The 23,051-nt window shown below is 34.6% G+C and overlaps 1 protein-coding gene across 2 annotated transcripts in view; it reads right to left on the bottom strand.

Moving 5' to 3' along the window:
• Window positions 1-358: 358 nt before the first annotated feature.
• The window catches only part of MACC1 (MET transcriptional regulator MACC1), a 56,168-nt gene continuing 33,475 nt past the window's right edge, over window positions 359-23,051 (bottom strand). The window contains exons 2-5 of one of the 2 annotated variants that reach the window (XM_045504484.2): window positions 21,621-21,743; window positions 18,250-20,297; window positions 15,187-15,375; window positions 359-3,669 (exon numbers count right to left, since the gene is read on the bottom strand). In XM_045504484.2, coding sequence (XP_045360440.2) covers window positions 3,457-3,669; window positions 15,187-15,375; window positions 18,250-20,297; window positions 21,621-21,660 — 2,490 coding nt within the window. In that variant the 5' untranslated portion in view covers window positions 21,661-21,743 and the 3' untranslated portion in view covers window positions 359-3,456. The remainder of the gene's footprint in view (window positions 3,670-15,186; window positions 15,376-18,249; window positions 20,298-21,620; window positions 21,744-23,051) is intronic. The other variant, XM_045504487.2, reaches the window with a different exon arrangement.

The raw sequence follows: 23,051 nt of genomic DNA, 5'->3' as shown, positions 1-23,051 counted from the left end.
TATTATTCAGAACAGCAAAGCTACATGAGACTAGATCCATATAAACAGAAAATCAATGCAAAATATATATGCAAAAGCCAAAAATCTCTACAAGTTTTAGTGAAATCTTGATGGCTGAATATTAGATACACATCAGATTCTATATATGTACAAATTCAAGTTTCCTGTTTATACATAGTCACTTTTTATTTTGTGTTGTGGGCTAGTAAGTACGCATGCAAGAAACTAACTTGAAACAATTATTATTCTGAGGAATGTCTTTGGGTTAACCCCATCTAGCATAACAGGAACATGTGATCTTTGGAAATTGACTTACTAAGTCATACAGCAGCGCACAACAGAAACCTTACTCAGAAGATGGAGGAAGAAGAATGTTTATATATAAAAAGAAAAAAAAATCTATTTCAGTTACAGAAGCCTTGAAAAATAATTTTTATTATTCTCCCTTTCCTGTATATTGTCTCAAGTATTCCTTACAAATTAAAAATTTACAGAAAATATAATTTACTGTAGCACAGTATGAAAATTAAAGTTTGAAACTTCCAATTATGTACAGCATTGTATGATTTTGAATTTTTTTATTGTATTTTCATATCATATACTCAAAGCTGTTTAGTAGCAGCAAAAATTCTTAGACCAACACTATCCATTATTGCAGTGCACTCTGCTCCTTTCAGAAACCAAGTCATCCCTAAGTTCAAAACTTCTTTTGGTACTTTCTACATTACAGGACATGAAAGTGCACTGCATTCATGATTGGTATGAACAATTAATGACTCACTATTGCTTGCATGGCCTTAATTGGCCTTCATATTAAGGATTTAACAGGAGGAAGTAGAGGATCTGTGGCTTACATAGAAAATTGTTACAATGCAAGCTGAGCACTGAACAAAAATCTCATCCCAATACATCTTTAGGGGAAAAGCCTGAGGAACTGAAAGAACTGTCTATGCTTTTTCCAGTTTCGAAATGTTTAAAGACGTTTGAGATTAATGGCTTTTGATGCTTTTAATGATGTCAAGGATGGGATTTAAGTGCCTTATTAATTCCCTTGATTTGCTGCCAAATGTAAAGCCAATTCGTGACTACTGAGTTTAATCTTTTCTGATTATGAAACCCATTATAGGAAGAAAAACATAAAATTCAGAAAAGTAAAAATGATTTATAAAAATATTAGAATATATTTGTAAGAACAGAATGTTTGGACATGGGTTTAAAGTTCCTCTGAAAGCACTTGTTACAAGATTATAAAATATCTTTGTGTGAATTAATATTGAAATCATTGCTTCATCCTTAAATTATAGAGATCATCCTGTTCATTTTTTGAACTCTTCTTAAACTTCCCAACCACAATCACAACACATGATGTGATAAACCCGAGTGATTTATTTAATCTTACTACTCTAATCAGCTAACAAAATCTCTGTAGTCTCAGATCTTAGAGCCTGGAAAAACCCAGTTATTAATTCCTTATTATCCCTTCCCGAAATTCTCTGGTTTGCTGACATGCTAATAAGATTCCAAGAATGTTCTAAAGGAAGCAAAATCATCACTAAAAACGACTGTATTCTGAACTTACAAATCGTTTTTTTTCTTCTCCCTGAATTTATTTTCAACTAAAATAAATTCTGTCCTTGAATGTGTGTACATAACTCCTTGGGCCAGCTATGTTCTCGTATCATCAAATATAAATATTAAAAGCCTTAAAAATCTCAAACCCTAATTCAAATTACCTTTGCCAGCATACCAAATACCCCAGAGTAGGTGTATTAAAAGCTCTAAAAAGATTCTGCTTTTACTTTTTAGCCAAATGGACATGTTTTATTCAGGATGCCTAAATAAAATCCTTATTCAGCTCATCCACATTACCTTTGAGGGCGTGTCTTTCCTTCCTTCACTCCTTCATCCTTTCAGGCCCTTCTCCCTGGCTCCCCACAGCTCCTGGGCTCCACTCCTGCCTGAGGGCTTCAGTGCATTGAGGAACTGTCTCTTCCATCCTCCCAGACCAGAAACAATATCTGATCCTCTTCTAGGCTCATCATTTCTTTCCCAGGGAAAACTTACCTGATCCCCCAATCCATATGACGTCCCCTCCCTCCCCCCTATATCTCTATCTCTTGGCATCCCAGCCTTTCCATGCAGCTGGTGTTGCAGATGCCACTTTAGATTAAACTGTATAATTTTTTTATTGTTATCTCTATCACTTCAGCAGTACTGAAGTCAAGGATCATGTTGTTTTCTTCCCATTATTAACCTCAAGCATCTAGGTGTCTGCCACAGAGTAGGTACACACACTACCTGTCAATTGAACGACAATAAATGAATGACTGTCTGAAACACATAAACACTGGAGGCGCCAGAGGACTGAACATATGAGTCAGCACAGACCATCTCTTTATGAACTCTCTAGCAGTAGCCTTTATACCGACCTAGATTCCTATATAATCTTTGTTTCCTGAGAGCTTTATAAAACTCCCTGGTGCACACACACAAACACAGACACGTGTCTTTACATGAGCACATGAACATGCACACACCAACATCAGTTGGGTGGTTAAGACTGCTGTACTTAACAGTAATGAAGCAGGTTTTCTAAAAAATAACTTTTGTTATTAAAAATCTTGGCAAACTAAAAAACTATGATCCTGAAGAAAACGTCTAAGTTAGACAGGATTAACTGGGTCCCAAGATGCTGGAGGAAGGTGGTGAAAACTCCAGTCTATGGATGCAGACAACAGATTTCTGATAAGTCATGTTTCTTTCTGGCAGTCTTTCAAAGGCAGTTAAGCTTTAATTAAAATGAAATAGCTGCCATTTTCCTATAACTTTTAATACACATTTAAATTTTTTTTTACTATATTCCTATGTACTATGTTTTTTTAAAAAAATAAAACCAGGTTTTGCACACAGAAAACCTCTTTCACGCTGTCTGCATAGGCCTGAGCATCCTCTCTAGTCCTTAGTTTCTTCACATGAAAAATGGGAATAATGCTAGCACATACCACTGAGAAATAAAAAGGATCAGGTATAGAAAGCCTTCAGGCCTGTGCCTGGCCACAGAGTATGTGTTTGCTTCGCCTCTCTCCCTACTTGTCTCCTGGTAAAATTCCAGTGTTAATATTGAGAAACTCTAGTTTATCTGGGTATCTGTGTGATGTTAGCAGTCATTTGCTTTAACTAAAAGAAATTTAAAGCAGTTTGAAAGGGAGGGAAGGTTTTTCTTTCCTTTCTCAATAACAAAGCAGCTTAATGTTTGCATTTGAAACATACACAAAAATACATATTAGATTATAAAACCCATCCTTGGACTTTGTTAGGCTGTGCTTTCACCAGAAAAGCACACTTTACCAAGCAAAAAATTAGTAATACTTCTATGAGATTCTTTCTCTTTCATACACACACACACACCCCCCATTCTCCCCCTACTTCCTCCTCCAAAAAACATACCCTTCACTTCTATACTTCCTCAGAAGTCGAGAATGCAGTTGCTCTCAAAACCTCTAAAGAATTTACTAGGATTAAAGCTCCAGTTAGGTCTCGCCATTGTTTGGTCACAGGGTTTTTCATTCTGTCCAAAGCTGATTGAAGGTCTTGTAACACATCTCTGTAGCTATTTCCATAGTGAGCACTCCAAGTATAGAGAAAATCATAAGCAGGTTTCCACATCATCTAGAAAGAAAAAAAATTAGACTGGAGTGGTGTGGAAATAAAACAAAGAGGAAAAGAGATGTTTTTAAAAAAGGTTTAAAAGCTTCTTAAGACTTAAAAAGAAAACAGAATATCAATTACACATGCACTTATTTAATATCACAAAAAACATGTTTTATTAACTACCACTTCTCTCTTATATACCTGTGTTTCTAAATCTCAAGATTTTAAAACTAATAACCACAAGTAGGGCCTTTTTTTTCCCTTGATAAATCATCTAAACATTGCTCATTGTCTTCATATGAATACATAAAATTCCTCGGGCAATTTTATGATTGTGACAGATGTTATTGAGATAAACTTTTCACTCTCTGAGAGACCTTTAAAGTTAAAGTAATACTCTTTCATTGTTATATGCATCTGAGGTGATCTTTATGACACTACATATCACAAGAGAGAGCTATACAGTATATCTAATGCTCTAAGTCATTTTATTTGAGCAAGTCTATAAACAAGGAAAAATGCAGCTTTATGATCAAGTCAAAAGGAAAGCAAAAATATAGTTCTCTAATTAAAAAATAATTTAATAATAGATTTTATGACCAAAAAGAAAGATCAATATGCAGTATTTCATTATGTTTTCCCTAAGCAGCTACCCATACCAATGACTTCATTGTTTCCATAGAAATACTGTACGTCAAAGAGGAACTTTACATACAAGCGTGTATGTAATGGTAACCAAGGTAACCAGGCTCAGAGAGAATAGAGACAAAGGCCGACCAAATAAGACAAATTGTAGAAACACACACACACACTGACATGCACCCAAGTTAAAATGAAATTTTCTCTAGGAAAACAACAAAATGAAGCCTGTACTTGTAAATGGAATATCTGGAATATAAACTTTGTTACTTGCTACTTATTTGGTTTCACTAATTCATTTGTGATTTTTATCATTTCCAAAGTGCAGGAACACAGACTGTGAGCTACATATTATGCAGAGTTGCTTTCTTAAAATAGAGCCTGCACTAATACTAATATCACATGAAGTAGGGCCTTGAGATGTAATTTTCACCCTCTGCTGATAGCCCCATATATTTTACAACTGAAGTTAATGAAAGGCCTAAATAAGGAGTTTCATTATGTTTCAATTCAATCTACGTAAGAGGCTAGGCAACAGGCTCAAAGGATAATTTGATATTTTATCCAAATTGGCATTCCTGAGCAGCCATGACCACCCATATTTTTACCTCTCTTGACCAAGCTCGATTCTTCAAGGTATTAAATGGAGATAATGATCAAAGTTAAACCTATAGAGGTGGTCATGATGCAGCAACAGAAATCATCCCAGATTTCTGTATATAAACTTTATCCTCACCAAACTGATTTATAAAGAACAGTATCTTCCGTCACTAATAAACTGTGAATGAGGTGTTCACTCATCTATTTTTCTGAATACTCACATTTAAACCAAACCTCCCAAAGTGCCGGTCCCACTAACAGCCCGCAATGGAAGATGAGTTGAGGCATATTAATAGAGCCTTTTTGCCAGACTTAATCTTGCCTGTCACTGCTCGGATGCAAAGAAGCATGACACAAGTAGATTATTCTGTAGTGGGCATATCCTAGCCCTGTGTAAAAGCTTTTAGACCTGTATTCTATGTTGCATTCATTTTAAATTCCCTGATGCTCAACTAGCTGGTACATTATTTTCCAACTTGTTGTATATTGATTAAAATAATGATGTTTACAGCGAAAGGCTTCTAAGACTTTATTCTAAGCCCCCTTAGTGAATGAGTCTGATAAAAAGATGTATTTGAGGATATTTTATGATTGTCAGCAACTGAGAGCATTTTAGTACCAAGATAATGGCACAGTATCACAGAAAACAGACGTCTCTTAAGAATCGCAAATCAGTAACTTTCAGGTTGTGCACTATGGTGCAGATTCAAAGCACATACCTTCACTAGCTATCCTGGGTAGAAAAACTCTGCATCATATATCTTGCTGCAGCACAGTAGATTGCTATGAATAGAAAAGGCCTGAGGCATACTCAATCACAAAGCAGCCCCTTGGTGCTGTCAGAAGCAGGAAATACACCAAGGTGATGTGGGAATTAGAAACTACAGATTCAGAAGAAGTCCAGTGCTACAACTACCCACTAACTTAATCAGAGGGCCATGTAATCCCCTCAAGTTTGGCAGTTTGTACCTATGGCAGAACAGAATGGCCAGCTCTTGAAATTCAGAGAAATGTGGAGAGATGGCTGAGTCCTGGACCCTAACAGGACTTCTTAAAGTGTAAAAAGACTTCCCAGGAGTCCTCTAAATTAGTTAGAAATACAAAGAGGAATATTGCCTTAAACTCACTGGAGATCCCTTGGTTTCTAAACCATAAGCTACGTAGAAATAAGTACCATATCTTTGGGCTAAAAACAATAGGGCAATGGTAAACTTCATGATTTGTACTAAAATATGAGCACATTTTGCATTCCATTGTTGTTCCCCTTTGCAGCAAACTAAACCTGAATATTCCTTCAGTGCATAATTTGATCTGCTATATATAAATAACATTTTTGGTAGCTCTCAATGCAGATGACAGAGAAACACCATACAATGAAAATACTTGAAATACACTGCTGTTCATTAATTACTTCACTTATTAAATCAAAATTATTGAGTAGCTACCACTGTCAGGAATCTTTTTACAGAAAGGAATAAAATGATGAACATGGCTCTTGTTTTTATAAGCTTTATAGCATGGATGGAGATGCTATAAACACTGGTTCAATGTATGAATAAACAAGATTTTGCAATTAATAATGATTAAAAAACTCAAAAATTACTTGCATATTCTAATTTGGTGTAAGGAAAAAAATGATAGTTCCATCAACTGAGAAGCAATATGGTGTAACAGAAAGAAAGATGAGTTTTGGTTTCAGTATCCTGGGTTCACATCTAATTCCATTGTCTATCGGATGGGCCAGTGTGAGTAAATTAATCAAATTATCTGAACTTTGAATTCTTTAATCTATAAAATATGGATAATAATCTCCATATGTGTGTCCCAAACACCTTATGAAGTGTTTGGCATTTTGTTTGCATTTAATACTTTTTAATAGAATATGAAGGAAAGTGGGTAATTTTGGGGTGAAAGAAAAATAAGGGGTCTGGTTTTAGCTCTACTGAGTTTGAAGTAAAAGAAGGGCTATCTCTTATCTCCAATAAGAAATTGGAAGAGAGATGATCTCCGGAGAGCAGGCAAGGATTTAGCTTCACTTATGCTAAAATGATGGGGAAAAGCATGAAAGTAGAGGAAAACACCAAGGAAGAAATCTATTCAATGTAATAGTCTACTCAGTCGTTTGTTGTCCTTTGGGGTGTAGATTTATGACATTTGGACTCAAGTCCTTAAATACTTACACTTTTCTTTTTTCAGCATTTCTTACTGTCTAAAGTCATTCTATTTTTCTTGCTCAGCAAGTGAACAAAGACACAAAAGGTAACTTGCATTCATTAATTAACCAAAGACTTTATACAATTATGTCCAAGTATACATACACATTAAGGTCACAAAGGACTCTAAAATTTGTAATAAATTAAAGAGAAAATACAGTCATTTTCTCTGGAAATGTTTGAATGAATAAAATAAGTAGAATAAACAATTTTCTTTCTGGGATGATCTAAGTTAAGTCCTCCAAAAGCTGGAAATGAGTTGTGGACTGCCAAGATCTTTTACAGGTTTATGTTATCTTTTATCTATTCGGTGGTTTAAAAATAGTTCTTCCTTTCTTGCTCAATGTTATGATTTAAGGAAGATACGCAGAAACTCTGCACTAATGCTTTTACAAATCGAAAGGAAAGCATGCTCCTGAGGGTTTGTTTTTGTTGAATTATTCTTAAACACAAAACAAATTCCCTCAGCCTTCTCATCTTTATCACAAATATTTGACACACAGGCATCATTCTTACCCCTTCACTCTTAGATTTTTGATGTTAACTTCATGGTGTTTATGGATTCATCTTTAAATGGGAAGCATGAGGCTGATAAAAGCAGAGAGTTGTTAATTCCTCATCTACGTGTTTTGATCTCTTTTTATGAAGGGCAGCAGCATCAGTAAGCATTTAATCTACTAAAGTTGAATAGTTTCTGAACTCCCAGCATTTGCATAGAAGGAACATGTCTTTGGTTTATCTTCCAGATATTAGAGAACAAATAAAGAGGAAAAGGAGCGATGAAAAAGTAATAAGTGGGATGCCAAGAGAAATGAAACTGAATAGAGGTAAAAAACAAAGTTTTCCAAATTTAGAGAGCTCATTCCCCAAAGCTGATCAGACTCATTAGATAATGAGCTAGATAATGAAATGCAACATGAACAAAGACAATTCAGATTTGAGCGTAGCATTCTATGTCTTTTTTAAGCTCATAAAATAGGAAGAGTATTAGAATGTAAATGATTTTAACTACCTTTGGATAATTACATTTTGCCACACTAAAGGATTAATAATCCACCTACTTTCCTCATAAAACTATAGGACCAATGTTTTATTTTAAGTACAATTAGCTCAAGAAGTATCAAGGCAAATTGGCCTCATTAATGATTATTATATGTATTCTATGTTCAGTGCATCATTTATGAGATCCAGGTGGGCCTTCCATCACCTGTAATTGGTAAGCAGATAAATATTGTTGAAGATGAGGTTGCTGTTATCTTCAGAAAAGAGACTAACATATCAGAGGGTCTTTATTGCCTTAGAAGGGAGATGGTGCTTGTTTAAATCTTGACATAAGATTCTCTTGGAAAAGTCTCTTTGAGCATAGCCAGCTCTGTTTGCACTAGGAATAATCACTTGAAACTTCAGGGATTAAGTCTGAGGAAGCCAGAGGAAGATAGAGGACCCATTCCTTGCTACTGCATCAGAACTGTGTAACATCTTAGGAAAAACTGCTGGTCAAGCAATTCTCACAGATTCCCAACTAGGGAAAGAATCCAGGTCACCTGGCTATTAATCTGGGGCAATCTCACTAAAATTTTGCCAAATTTATTTCAGTATTAAGCAGTTTTAATAAATGCTGATTTAAGTCATAACTAGCTGGGCTTTGGTTGCTGAAATTTCTTGTTGTTTGTATTTCTTAATAATAAACCTTGATAAAGAAAAATGTAAATATCTAAATCAAAGATTAGTGTCTCTACATTTTAAAATCTTTACAATATTTAACCTTATATAATTATTATTTCTATTTGATTCTCAGTGTGGTAATGAGACATAATGAAGGAGCACAGGGAAATATATACAAGATCTTGTGGTAGCTCACAGTGAAAAAGAATGTGACAATGAATATATGTATGTTCATATATAACTGAAAAATTGTGCTTTACAATGGAAATTGACACAACATTGTAAACTGACTATAACTCTATTAAAAAAAAAAAGAAATCAAAGAGCATAAGAATACAATGTGTTACCCCATGAATTACAATGTGATGTCTTTCTTTTCTTTATTCCACTTATTAAACAAATAGAGTATCTTTTTGGAATTAAAGATTGTAGCAACAGGCATTATAGTACTGCACAAAATAGACTATGGTAATCTAAATATTACGTCACTGTGAGATATTTCTAGTACAAACAATGAAGATCTGAGAAATCATTCTATACACTTTACCACGGGTAGGTAGGTAAATTTCCATATAATGCTTCTCCCTTTTTAAAGAAATTGTAAATATATTTTTTACTGCAAAAGAACAGCAAACCATAGCTTTAAGTACCAAGGGTAGAACTGAGCCAGGCCAAGATACAGAACCAAACAATGCCATATCCCCATAAGCATAATCCAGGTGTTTCAGTGTGAGTCAGAAAATCAGAAAACCATAAGAGTTCAAGAGCATTCCTTTTACCTTTTGTAAGAGATATTTTCCGAGGAAAATTAAATGCTGCTAAGCCAGTTAAGAAAAAGCTGATCAGCCAAGACTTTGTTCTCTTTTTTTCCATGCATCACCATCCTGCCAGTTTCTCAAAAGAGGCTTAAAATCATTGCTGACATTTCCTTTACTTACATTCTTTCTATAGTTACTCTGCAATATTACTAAAAAATTAATATACTTTATTCCCTTTTCCAGAATTATTCAGTATTGTACATTTGTCAAATTCACCTCTTCCTCTTAGTCAAATAATAGGTAATGTGCATAGAAAGCAATGTCCCAAATATTTCATATATGTTATCTCACTTAATCCTCCAAACATCTGATGAATAAGATGGTATTATTTGCCTCATTTTACAAACAAACAAAGATTCCTAGAAAAGTCAAATATCTTGCCCAAGCTTGGTCTTAGGGCTAAAAGATGATAGAGCTGGGACAGGAATCAAGACCACAAATCTTAACCTCTGCTCTGGTAGTTATTCAAGACAGTCTAAAAATACATATCCAACCATATCTCCCCATAACTATTGAGATGAACTCTCTCCTCAAGCACATATATTCTCCTCAGTGGTCTCTAGAAGTTATTCTTATCCAGAAGCACAGAAATACCCTTCTGGTCCTCTCCAATTATTCAAATGTTACCCATCCTTCAGGACTAGGATGTGCCCTCTAACAGCTCCTGCCATTTTGATCTTTTATTATTTAGTTAACTCTGAAAGGACTTAGCATTAGTAGAGCACAGTGAATAGAACAGTGTGTAAAACAAACCTGGATTTAAATTCTAGTTCAGTCACTTAACAAGCATGTAATTCTGGATAACTTACACCAATGCATTCACTCTCAGTTTGCATATTTATAAAAAGAGGATGGTTATAATGTCTTCCTTACAAAGTTTTTTGAAATGAATGAGATATTGTAAAGAAAATGATCATAATGATTAGCTAACACTCAGTAAACACACAATAGATTACAATAACTATTATCATTCTCACTGCTAGTTATATTCACTTATTTCAGCATCTAATCATATAGTTCTTTAAAATATAGTAATTCAAATATTAAGTTTATCCCAATTCCCAAGCCAAGCAAAACTTGGCTTTAGAGAGAAAAAAATCATATCTTTCATCTGTTTGTGTTTTTTCTAGTTCCTAGGGCTCCAGAGCTGAGAACTGATAGTCCCAGAAAATATGTTAATTGCATGGATGAATTAAACAGCAGCAAGGGTATAGTAACAAGTAGGAAGAATGCCATATAGAATTTTCATTTACCTATAAAAATACTAATAAAATTGGCTGTTTGAGGATTACCTACTTTCCCTTTTTCAATCTAGACTTAGAATAAAGTGCTCTGAACACTATAGCTGCCAGTCAGAAAGTGAGGAGGGACAAAGATTGTAGCTAGAAGATAAAGCAGAGAATTAGATCCTCACTGATCAAGTGTAGACAGCAAGAAGACTTATACATTTATCTTGCCAGTTACAGCTGTCTACAGGTGAGTGGTTTCTGAGATGGAAAAAAATATTACAATTAGGAATGTTGACTTCATTTGTGTGGCCCATTCTGATAGGTCAGTAAAGAAATCCTCCTCTACAGGTTTATTGGTGCCTGTGGTTGAGGTGGAGTCCAGTGGGCACTGGTAGAGGGTAACTTAGAAGGAAAAGTGAAACAAGTGGTGAATAAGTGTCCATACTGAGTAAGATGGAAAGAGCATAATCATTATTATTAGGTGGGGGAACAATGAGAGAGAGTTACTAGGAAATTATTGTCATAAATGGTAACAGTCTCCAGAAGGCTAAGTGAAGAGTACCTAACTGAGGCCTCTAAATATCTTAGCCCTGAAATCTCCAGCATTTCCCCTTGCAAAATCCAACTGTTTTTAAAAACGGGTTGTTTTTATAATATTTTATTGATACCTACTTTTTAAATTAAAGTTCAGAAAAACTCCAGTTAATTTTTACTAAATTTCACAGGAAAACCTTGGCAATAATTAAACATCTTTGTATAGGATAGGTTTATTTTAAGAAATACTTTGAAAAATATATTTTGCTTATAATCATATTCCAAGTTTTATAGTTCTGCTTTTATGTAGGAATTGCAATGTTATTAGAAAAGTTGAGTAACTTTTCTTAAAATTTAACTTAGGGAGATGGTTAATTTAAAAGTGGCATTCTCAGAAGTCTCCAGAAAGGCTCTTTTTCATCTTATAAAAGAATAAGAAGTGGTGAAAAGTACTCAAGAAAAATCTGACAGACATACTATTAATAATGTCCTTTTTTTAATTGGCGTGAGGCTTGATGAAGATACTAAGGCAAAATTTGGTAGTATCATAACATGGCTTAAAAAAAGAAAAAAAGAAAAAGTGAAATGAGTTGTTTAAATCCCCAGGCTTAACCATATCTCCCAGCTCTGCCACTCAGCCACTATACTGGATTCAAAGTAGGTGGGCAGAGTGTAATGGTTAAAGTATAAGGACCCCAAATTCAAAGCCTGTGCTCAAACCTGGTTCCATGACTTCTAGCCATGGTGTTTAAGCAAGTTACTTAGCCTCCCCACAGCTTAGATAACATTAGGATCTGCCCCACAAGTTTTTGTTGAAAGGATTAAGTAAGTTAATTTCTGAAATGTTACTAGAACAGAGCCTGGCACAGAATAAGTGCCACATAACTGTTAGATAAAATAAAAATAGAACAAAGGAAAAAGAGAGAAGTTGAAAAGGAAGGAAAGTCAGTGAAAAACACGATTGTAGGCATTGGCACACATAGGAGGAAATTCTCAAAATGTGTGCCCACTGAGGATGTGAGATAAAGGAAATAAAAGCAGCATGGGAACCACGAGAACTCGTTATCTCCCTTCCCCAATTCCAATCCCTCCCTCTGCATACCCTACAGGGAACTAATATAAGTACGTTTTGAAATCAACTGCTTAACTTGTAAATTGATCATATTTAAGAATCATTTCCTTCCTGAGAGAAAAATATTGTATAGCTATTTTTTTTATTCAGGGGGATGGAAGTTAGCATACATTTAGCCATTACTTTAAGTGGCCTAAAAGGTAAAGATTCTCATAGAGTATTTGGAATAGCTTCAGGCCAATATACTAATGCATTATTTTCTAAACATCGAATAACATGGATCAAAGTGATGATTGTTAGTGTTAATCACAATAATTTGAACAACAGCCCCTAGAAAGACACATAGGGGATTTCCTTTCTGCTCCTGATTATTTATCAGTCTCAAGTATAAACTTGGTCATTTGTGATTTGGGCTGTGCAAAAGTAAATAATGGAAAAGAAGCCTCTTGGCCTCTATGAAGATTCTGGGGAGGACAAACTGTAAACAACCACAATTAGAGAGAAGTTGGATACTTACCAAAACTCTTTGATAAACAACTCTCAATAAAACCTTTTTAAAAACAGAGCTTATTAAGGAAAAAATAAGTCTTGCTTTCAATTAGACAACTTTTTTTGAAAGATTTTTCTTAGAGCCATTTTAGGTACACAGCAAAATTGAGAGGAAGGTAGAGATTCCCCGTATATCCCCTGCCCTAACACATGCATAGCCTTCCCCACTATCAATATCTTTCCTCACAGTGGTATATCTTATACAACTGATTAATCTACACTGATACATGATTATCACTCAAAATCGTTAGTGTACTTTAGGGTTAGCTCTTGGTGTTGTACATGGTGGGTATGGACAAATGTAAAATGACATGTATCCATCATTATGGTATCATACTGAGTATTTTCACTGCCCTAAAAGTCCTCTGTGCTCTACCTGTTTATCCCTCCTTCCCAACCACTGGCAGCCACCTGATCTTTTTACTGTCTTCATAGTTTGACTTTTCCAGAATGTCATATATTTGGAATCATGTAGTACATACACAGCCTTTTCAGATTGGGTTCTCTTGCTTAGTAACATGCATTTAAGGTTTCTCTACGTTTTTCCATGGCTTTGTAGCTCATTTCTTTTTAGTGCTGGGTAATATTTCATTGTCACACAATGTTCCATTGTATCACAACTTATTTATTGATTCCCCTACTGAAGGACATCTTGGTTGCTTCCAAGTTTTGGTAATTATGAATAAAGTTGCTATAAACATTCAAGTGCAGGGGTTTTTTTGTGGACAAAATCTTCAGTTCCTATGGGTAAATACCAATGAGCATGCTTGATGGATCATATACAAAGAGCAGTTTCATTTGCAAAAAAAATCCAAGGTGCTTTCCAAAGTGACTGTATATTCTGACCAGCAATGAATGAGGGTTTCTGTTACTCCATATCCTCAACAGCATTTGGTGTGGTCAGTGTTCCGGATTTGGGCCACTCTATTAGGTGGGCAGTAGTATCTCAATTAGACAATGTTTTAGTCAGTTAAGTGAAATATCACAGCAGCATACCACACATAATCTTGCTCCTTTTGTTTATTTCTTTTAAGTTTCTCATCTTTACTTTTTACTTCATTCAGTAAAATGTGTAGTTTGTCCTGATTTGTAGTGCTGATTTGTAGGTTGTAATGCCCTTCTTAGTGTCTGGAGATAAATGTAGACTATGAGGAAGAAATATGGCCTCAGCCTCTGGCTGCTCCAGGCTAAAGAGTTTTGTTTAGAGAAACAGGTTCCAGGAACCCAGAAGCCAGCCTGCTGAGACTTCCACTGAAGCTGCTGGGATTCAACTGACTTGATTTGACTCTTGGCCCTTCATGGAAAGGTCATCTTGTCCTGCATACTCAGCTGATTAGGTTATTTCAAAGTAAGAAAATTTTCTCAAGTAATTAAGACTCAGGTCTATGCCCAAAAAGGAAGTAGAGAATACACTTTTTACCTCCTCGCACGTCATCATCTAAGCAGAGAGATAATCGCTCCTTAACCGCAATATCCTAAAAATGTTTACACTTGTGTGAAAGATGCAGACTATTTTATATATGCTTATCACTGGAAAATTTTTATTTTAGTCAACGAAAATTGACTCACATTTCTTTATGGTAAATAGAGAAAATAACATATCTAAAAGTATACATTTGTTTTAACATTAATAAAAACAATATTTGCATTTTAAATACTTCCTTTGTGCTACATGCTGTCATTCTGTATTTGATGTCTATAGTTGTTATTGTATGCAAAACTGTGAAGGAGATAATGCTCTCAAATATCTCTAGCTGTCATTACCAGTGGCCCCACACCAACTACCCTCTTAATGCTTTTTGTCACCAAACATTATTTACCACAAATGACTAAGTCTGGGCCTGAGGCTGATGAATACTTATTATTATGTTCTTTTTCCTTGTCCTGGCTGGGTCCCAACTTCTCCCTTCTCTGCCTCAAGTTCTTATAGCCCTGCATATTAACTGCCTCACTAACTTGGTCACTTTATTTGATCAAAAGCCATGTTAATATGCAATCCAATAGGAGAAACGTCAATATATTTCAAAGGTTCTTAACACCTTTAAAGAGTGATGTGTGTATATTTCAGATAATATCAGTGGTTATAGGTGCAGTGCCTCCAGTGAATGTATCTTCTAGGACATTCCCTCAATCTATGTATGCAGTGCACACTTGATTACATTTGATTTACTTGGTCTGCACTTTTTCACTATTAATTAAACAAACAAAAATCTTACCTCTACAGCAACATCTCCAGCTTTTCCTCTGTGAGGAATTTCATACACCTCCATTTGTCGCTTTGTGAGTTGTACTAACTTTTCAGCTAGTTCCCTCCAGCTTTTTCCAAGCTTGACAGCTGAAGTCAAAATAGCAGCCTCTTGGATGAGACGCGCTACTAACCCTTGGCAATCAATCTTCAGCAAAGCCTGCAGCAACAATTGCAGGTCATAATTAAAAGCAACTTATTTTCTATAAATTAAATTTGTCATCACATATTCTAGAAACTAGCATCCTTTCTTCCACCACACATATATCTGAATTTTCTAAAATTGAGAAAGTTGATTTAAGTTTAAGCAAACCCAACAAGCAAAGTACAGAGGACACAACTAGACCGGAATTAGGGGAGATTTAGGACTAACTAAGTAACTAATTACAGAGCTTCGGGTAAATCACTTAACTAATAAGTTTCTTAATATCTTTAATTGCAAGAGGAGGAAGGTGAACTAGCCACATCCAAAGATAGCCTTAGGTCCTAGTAGTTAATAATTTATCAACCTAGGGATGATTATTCACTCTACAAACAATAATTACTTTCCTTATCAGAGGATTGACTATGAGATTCCTATAGAATGAGCACACAGATGTTGGTAAACATTATTCTATTTTTTAAACCAAAATGTGATTTAAAACTTCCCTGAACCATGCATATTGCATAAAAATGAGACACTACAACAACCTTGATCAAAGCGATTGTTATTTATGACTTAAAAATTAACTCTCTCCCTTCACCATCAAAGTCATTATGCTAAATTTAAATCACAAGGTATCAAATATAAAACACTTAGTCTTCACAATGCAAGATGGAAAAACTTCAGACTCTTTCTCCCTGAATTAGGCACCTGAGCTTTGTCAATCACTATGCATGTTTCAAATGAGTCTATGAGTTTCTCTTTTGCCTTGAATATATTTTTAAAGTGTGAGATTAGATCAATCTGTATCTCTTCTCTGTTCAAACGAACATGCTTGGTAGCCCCTCATCATTTAATGGCACTTAAAAGGTTTATCTATCACTATGAACAATAAGTAAAAATGAATGACCAAGTAAGGTAACTATTAAAGTCCACAGAGCGTTCATTCTTATGGAAGCATTAGAAGAACTATCCATGGTCTCTATACACCGACTATATTTATCCATAAATTTATGGTGAGGAGTTATGACCTCAGGAAGAAGCAGTGATGAGCCATCAGGCCCCTGAAGATGCTTTTAATAAACCGTGGAGTGCATTTAACTTATTCTAACTCCTTGTTTTAAGGGGAAGAAATCTGCACTTAGAGTTATAAAACCTGAATTTAAAATCCAGCTCCATAAAGTATAGGACTTTAGATAAATCATAAAATATCTCTATTTAATAACTTCTAAAATGGATATAATGTTAATACTATCCCATCTGAGCCCCTGTAATCATTATGCAAGTTGAATTTGATGCTGAAGTATTTAGATGTCAAGTTTCAAGTTAAGGACAGCCAGTCTTAATGTCTAGAGATGACTAAGAGGTTTAGAACCCACTATCTTTATAAGCTCCTTTCCAGCTACCCCAAAGTAGTACACAATTGAAAAAAATGTACACTTACTATGCAAATAGAGTTTCAAGAGATAGCTACAATACCATATGCTTCAATGTCTGCTGGTCAGATAGTCAGACTTAAGCCCCTTCCGTTCAGAAATCCTGAAGCCTCCACTGAATTTTTAGGAACTACTCCTTTGAATAAGCTCTCCATCAGCACTATCTAGTTAGTCACCAAAACAACTCAATTAATTATCATAAGCCAACACAGTGTAGGTAAAACTAGCTTAAACTGTCAGAACACTCAACCAATATAACCTTTTTTGCCACTAAGAGAAATGAGAAAGCAATTTTCCAGTCAAATGTTCATGGGTCCATGCTGAACATGAGGTAATGAGCTATTGCAAAATGCATGTGCAGCTTGAACCAGGTAGATCAGCCAATGACTGTAAATGATCCAGATTAAATGAGAATGCAGCACACCATTATAAAACTCTCCACTTAACAATGGGATATTGGGCTTTAAAAATTCAACCCATCTCAGTATCATTGTAGAATCATAAAAATAATTGAAGGAGTCTATAGTGTGGCTGTGGAACAAAACAGGTTTCAAATCCCATCTCTGATACTAACTGTTAGACCTTGGGCAAGTTGCCCAACCTCCTAAACTCAGTTTCCTCTATTTGTAAGATGAAGATACTAACTAGATTTACCCCATAGAGTTGTTACAATGGCTAAGTGACATAGTGTATCTAGCGTGTTCCACACAGTGCCAAACACACAGAGAACCCTAGAGGAGTCGTAGCTATCATTATTATTATTTATACAGTCACATTTTAGCCATTTATATATATATATATTCTTGGTTTTTTTCTTTTAACTTTTATAAAATACTGAATTTCCACACTTAAGGAAAACATCTTTTTTATAACTCTCTACTGAGCCTTACACTAGAGTGAATGCTATGTTGGAAAAAAAGAGATCCTGAGAGTCCCATTAAAACATGAAGAAAAAGAGAATTAGCAACATCATTTTTGATTTGGATACATTACATCCAAATATTAAATTGCTAAAGTTAAGAACACTGATGATATATGTTCTAAAAACACTAGAAAGTGAACCCATAGCAATGGCTAAATTAACTAGTTTTTTTTTAGTTTCCTCTTATTTGCTTTCATATTATTGGAGCTTCCCTGATATTTTAAGAGCTATTTAAATATTTGAGAGAGGAAAAGAAGAGATTTCTTAATTGTTATATTCTAGCACAAACAAAATATTTAATCTTCCACTGAAGGATAATCCTTAGGGGTCTAGTTTTTGGGAAAGTCTGAGTGTCAAATCTAAGAGATCAGCTTTATGATCTTCTGCAAAAAACTCTATATTGGCTATACAGTGACTTCAACTTATTTAAGACTGCTGAGAATTTTTAACTACTCTCATATGTTTACTTATAAATATTGCAAGTTAATAAAGCTCTCTATGGTAAATAAATTACTGTGATTAAGCAATACTTACCACAATAAGTTCATAAAGAAACTTCCTGGTATTTCTATCTGCATGACAATCTTCCTTTAACTTCTTTACAACATAAGAAACTTTTTCTGATTCTTTGTCTGCTTGTATTTGATCAAAGTCTTCCAGCATCAGATGTGAATAACCCAGGACATTAGCTAAAACTTTCCAATCATAAACTTCTTCTGACACCAAGGTCAATACAACTGAATAGATATAAGTCAGCGTTTTAAAGGGCAGGGCAATTTGTTCAAGAAGATTCCTGGTTGTGAAGACACTATCTGACAGAGACATTACTTGTTCCTTTGCAATCATCTTGATATTTCTGCAATGTATAAGTCCAATCTTACCTCTCAGCACTCCTATATACCATTCTTTCACCTTGGACTGCCCAATGGCTTTTACCTTACCTTCTCCAAGAAGAGCTACTGTGTCACCTTTGAAATATTCGAGTAAGTAGTCAATTTTGGTTTTCCTTAGCACTGTCTTTAGGGTTACCCCATAGTTGGTAAAGTTCAATTGTGTGTCTTGAAATTTGGGATATTTAACATGCACACTTGGTAATAAAGGAGCAGACTTGATTTCTTTCTCCTTCTGCAAATCACTTGGCAGATTTGAGAGCCTTTTTAGGTTTGGGGCTGGATCAGGTGTAGTGATAAAGAACTGTGTAAGTAATCCACCATTGGGAGGCTCCACCTGAACACAGAAAACAAACAAGTGCATTTCTCTGGAGTCAACTAAAGAAAATAAAAATTGTTGATGAACTATTTGACCTGATTGCAACTGCTTTTGTTTAATTTCTTTCCTTTTTCCTTCCACCTTTACTTCAAAATCAGGATCACAAGAAAAGACAGAAATACTTAAATCTTGTGGCTTTTCAAGTAAGAAAGAATGCTTTCCCCACAGCTGAAACACAACTGGAGACATATTTTTTCCACCCTTCTTAATATCAGAGATTGTAAGCTTTCCTGGCATATAACTGTGTCCACAAACTGTGAAAATAGCCGTGAAACTGGGATGGATATATCTGGGCCCATAAATTCCAATTGAGGTGGTTTTGTGGATATAATCCCAAATGGTGGCAGCTGGTGACTGAGTACCTTTAGCTAGTGCAGCAACAACGAGATACATCCTCTGACTCAAGTCTACTAGTTTGACTTGGATGGTGTCTTTATAAATGTAGCAGTTGTTCAATACTTTGAAAGGGCCTTCTTTACTCAGGCTATGTAAACACACTATTTCTGTCATGACTTGGCTGAAAGGATCCTTTTTCACTTCAGCCCCAATTTTCATTTCTAGCGAAATGGCTTCCATTGTGTTAAGGTTACCTAACATGATTTCCAACAGCGGGCTTATAGTGCATGAAAGATTATGATTAAGCATTTGTGGAGGATCTAGAAAAGCCCTTAGAGACAGCTCTTGGAATTCTCCCACAGCTACATGGCCTTGGGGCACATGAACAGTGATATCTGATTCTGGTAATTGAACTGACCCTCCTTGGTGGTTTAATTTGCAAACTATTGTGGTCTCTGCAACTTGTGTTTGGGCCCATCCAGGACTCTGATTGATTGTATTCAAATCCAGGCAGGAGCGGGCCAGCTGGCGTTGACTTAACCAAGCCATTTTATAAGCCTCTCGATCATTTTGAAGCCATTCTAAGTCTTGTTCTAGGATCGGGTCAGAGTTATGTATATTCTGATGAGCATGTGTTGTGTCATCTAAAATGTCCAAAAGTTCGGAGACACTTTTAGATCTTCCAGACTTCCTTGAGGAAGACTGCCTAAGCAATTGATGCACATCAAGTTCATCACCGGAGGAATCAAAAGAATTTCTAGTTTCTATTTCTCTAAGAAAAAGAAAAGGATCTTCCTTCAAGATGGAAATATTTTCTCTCTTGTGGTGATTTCTTAGCCGAGTTATATCATCCAAAAATGGGTTAGAAGCAGACAGTTCATTCCAGAATGGATTCATAGCATTGGAAGCAATATTCCCATGAAATGTGACATCATCTGGCCAATTGAGAGGCAAACTTGGGTCTGGAAGTTCTTGTTCTTTAGACAAAAACAAAGCAAAACAAAGATGAAGTGACATTCTGAGATACAACCAAGATTACTTTATTACTTTATCTTAAGACATGATTTATAAACAAGTGTTTATCAATTTAGATAATAATCATTTAATACATCTTCTTGAAAATGGCCCAGACTACATATACTTTGCCTTAATTGTTTTATATTTCATTTTCATGAAAGAATACCTCTGAGCAAACAGAATAATTCAGTCAGTTATTCAGATTTTTCTAAACATTAAGTGGTTGGTCTCATTACATCTAGATTGTTCATTTAATGTTTTTCTTTCTGATAATAATCAACATGTGAAAAATATCAAAAACATCTGTGAACAGCTAAAATAATTTTTAAAACAGCATGCCAAATTAGACAATCATGCATTTCTTAGATCATTTTTTGATGATGTTGTACTGATAAATTTTAATAAATTGAATTTTTTCATGAAAAATGAACGTTTCATGAAAATAAACATAGAAAAAATAGAGCAATTAGGTTCACTACTTGAAGGAATTCACTGAACCGTTTTTGAGTTTAAAATGGTAAAGAACAGTCTTATTGCCACTATGAAATGGAAACACTTTATTACTTTGGAAAGTGAGCATTTTAAGAATTAGCAACACTTTAAAATACTTCTATATCAGCTATAATGAATTTCCATATGTTGCAAAAATATTGAAGTATTTTTATGTTTAGAGCAACTTATATGTGGTCATTTTGCAATATATGTTGTGACAATGATTCTGTGGACTTTGTGAAGCTAGTGCTGCTTAAGAGAAAATGAGTAAAATAGAAAAATAAATTCAAGTAAGCTTTCAGACTTTTTTGTTTGGTATATATAGAACTATATCTTGATTGAAATGAGTCTCAAGTGTCATATATTTAAAATTAGAAGACACATTTTGAAAAAGAAAAGTTGCATTTGTTTTATTTTTACACTTTTCTTCTAATCTAGTTCCATCTAACTCTCTTAGAACTTACTTTTCCTCTGAGAATCAACTCAATTCTTTCATACTCCATTAGGATTTATTAGCCCATTCTAAACTACAGAGGTCTCTTTAACCCCCAAATTAATTGTATTAATATACCACTCATTTAATAATGAGGTTTTACCTCCTCATAATACTTATTATAATCAGTTGGTTGAGTATTTTATTTTCTCCAACTTTTTAATGATGATTTAAGTATTTCTATGATACAGTTGGGATTTTACAATTCTTTTAATCTTCTGTAGCACTTTTCAGAAGTAGTCCTCCAACAGTTACTGGTGATAGATGGAAAAATTACAATAGTTATAAATTCCTGTACCTGTAATAGTGCAATTTTTTGAGGATTTTTGGACTTCCATGTCAAACAAATTTCCTTCAGATCTACTTCATGAAATTCTTGGTGCCCCAAAATGGGCTTTTTCACTGGTGAACATTATTCCACCTACAAAGTAAAAATATGTGCATGTCTATATACACATATACATATATATACACAGGTTGGCATAGAAACAAATTCAAAGTAACCAAGACGTTTAAATAGAAAACTGTATGTAAAAATACTCTGCATAGGTCCTCTACTTCTGGTAGGATGCTGGACAAGGACAAGATATCTTGAAAGACGTAGTAGAATTCCACTGGAAAATGCTCAGAACCTGGATTAGTACCAACAAGCAAACCTAGAAATGCAGTAGTGATCCAGTAAAAAAGTAATAATGAAAATCCCAAGGATAACAAAAAAGAATAGTTGGTTGAAACTTCAATAAATAGACATTCCCTGTTTGGTTATTGAAAGACTAAAAACCACAAAACTAGAAATTCTTCCCAAATCTTTCTTTACATTCAATACAGTTCAAGAAAAATCACCTTTATTTATATGTGTATGTTTGTAACTTCTTAGGCTATTTTAAAATTTGTGTGGAAACGCAAAGGGCTGCTATTCAAGACAAGCCAGAAGGAAAACATGATAGAAGTGGCGTGTGCTACCAGATAACAGTATTTATTATAAATAGGTGCTAAGTAAGACAATGTGGATTTGGCACAGAAATATACTAAGGGCACATAATACCCCCAGAAATAGACCCACTCTCTTATGAAAACTTGATATATGACAGAAGTAGCCTTGCACAGCAGTGTGGAAATAGATTATTCAAGAAACAGTGACGGTACAATAGGTTGTCCCTTCTGAAAAAAAGTTACATTGATCATACACAAAAATCTATTCTAAGAGATTTAAAAACTGGAAAGCAAACTTTAAAACTTAAAAATAGAGTCTAAGGAATTATCTTTATGCTTTCTGGAAATAGAAAATTTCTTAAGCAAAGTACAAAAACACAAAATGCAAACTATAAAAAAAAAAGAATAAGAAATCTTACATATCAAAGGACATTGTTCACAAAAGTAAATGCACAAGCCAAAAACTGGGAGAATATATTTTCATTACACATGACTAAATAAGAAAATATATCAAAGACTCTCACAAATCAATAGGAAAAATAAAAACATTATAGAAAATTTTGAAAAAAATCTGAATAAGCATTTCTCACAAAAAGTAAACACAAATAAGCCCTAAATATATTAAAATATGCTCAATTTATCATAATCAGCAGAATGCTAAGTGAGACCACATGAGATACAATTACCACTCATCAAATTTCCAAAAGTTTTAAAATCTGGCAACAGTAACTACTGGCAAAGCTGAGGAGCAAAGGGAAATTTTACACACATCCAGTGGAAGTGTCAATAAGTACAA

The sequence above is a fragment of the Camelus bactrianus genome, chromosome 7, assembly GCF_048773025.1.
Source record: "Camelus bactrianus isolate YW-2024 breed Bactrian camel chromosome 7, ASM4877302v1, whole genome shotgun sequence".
NCBI lineage: Eukaryota > Metazoa > Chordata > Mammalia > Artiodactyla > Camelidae > Camelus > Camelus bactrianus.
Note: the sequence above shows the minus strand (reverse complement) of the source record. Positions and strands in the feature narration are given on the sequence as shown.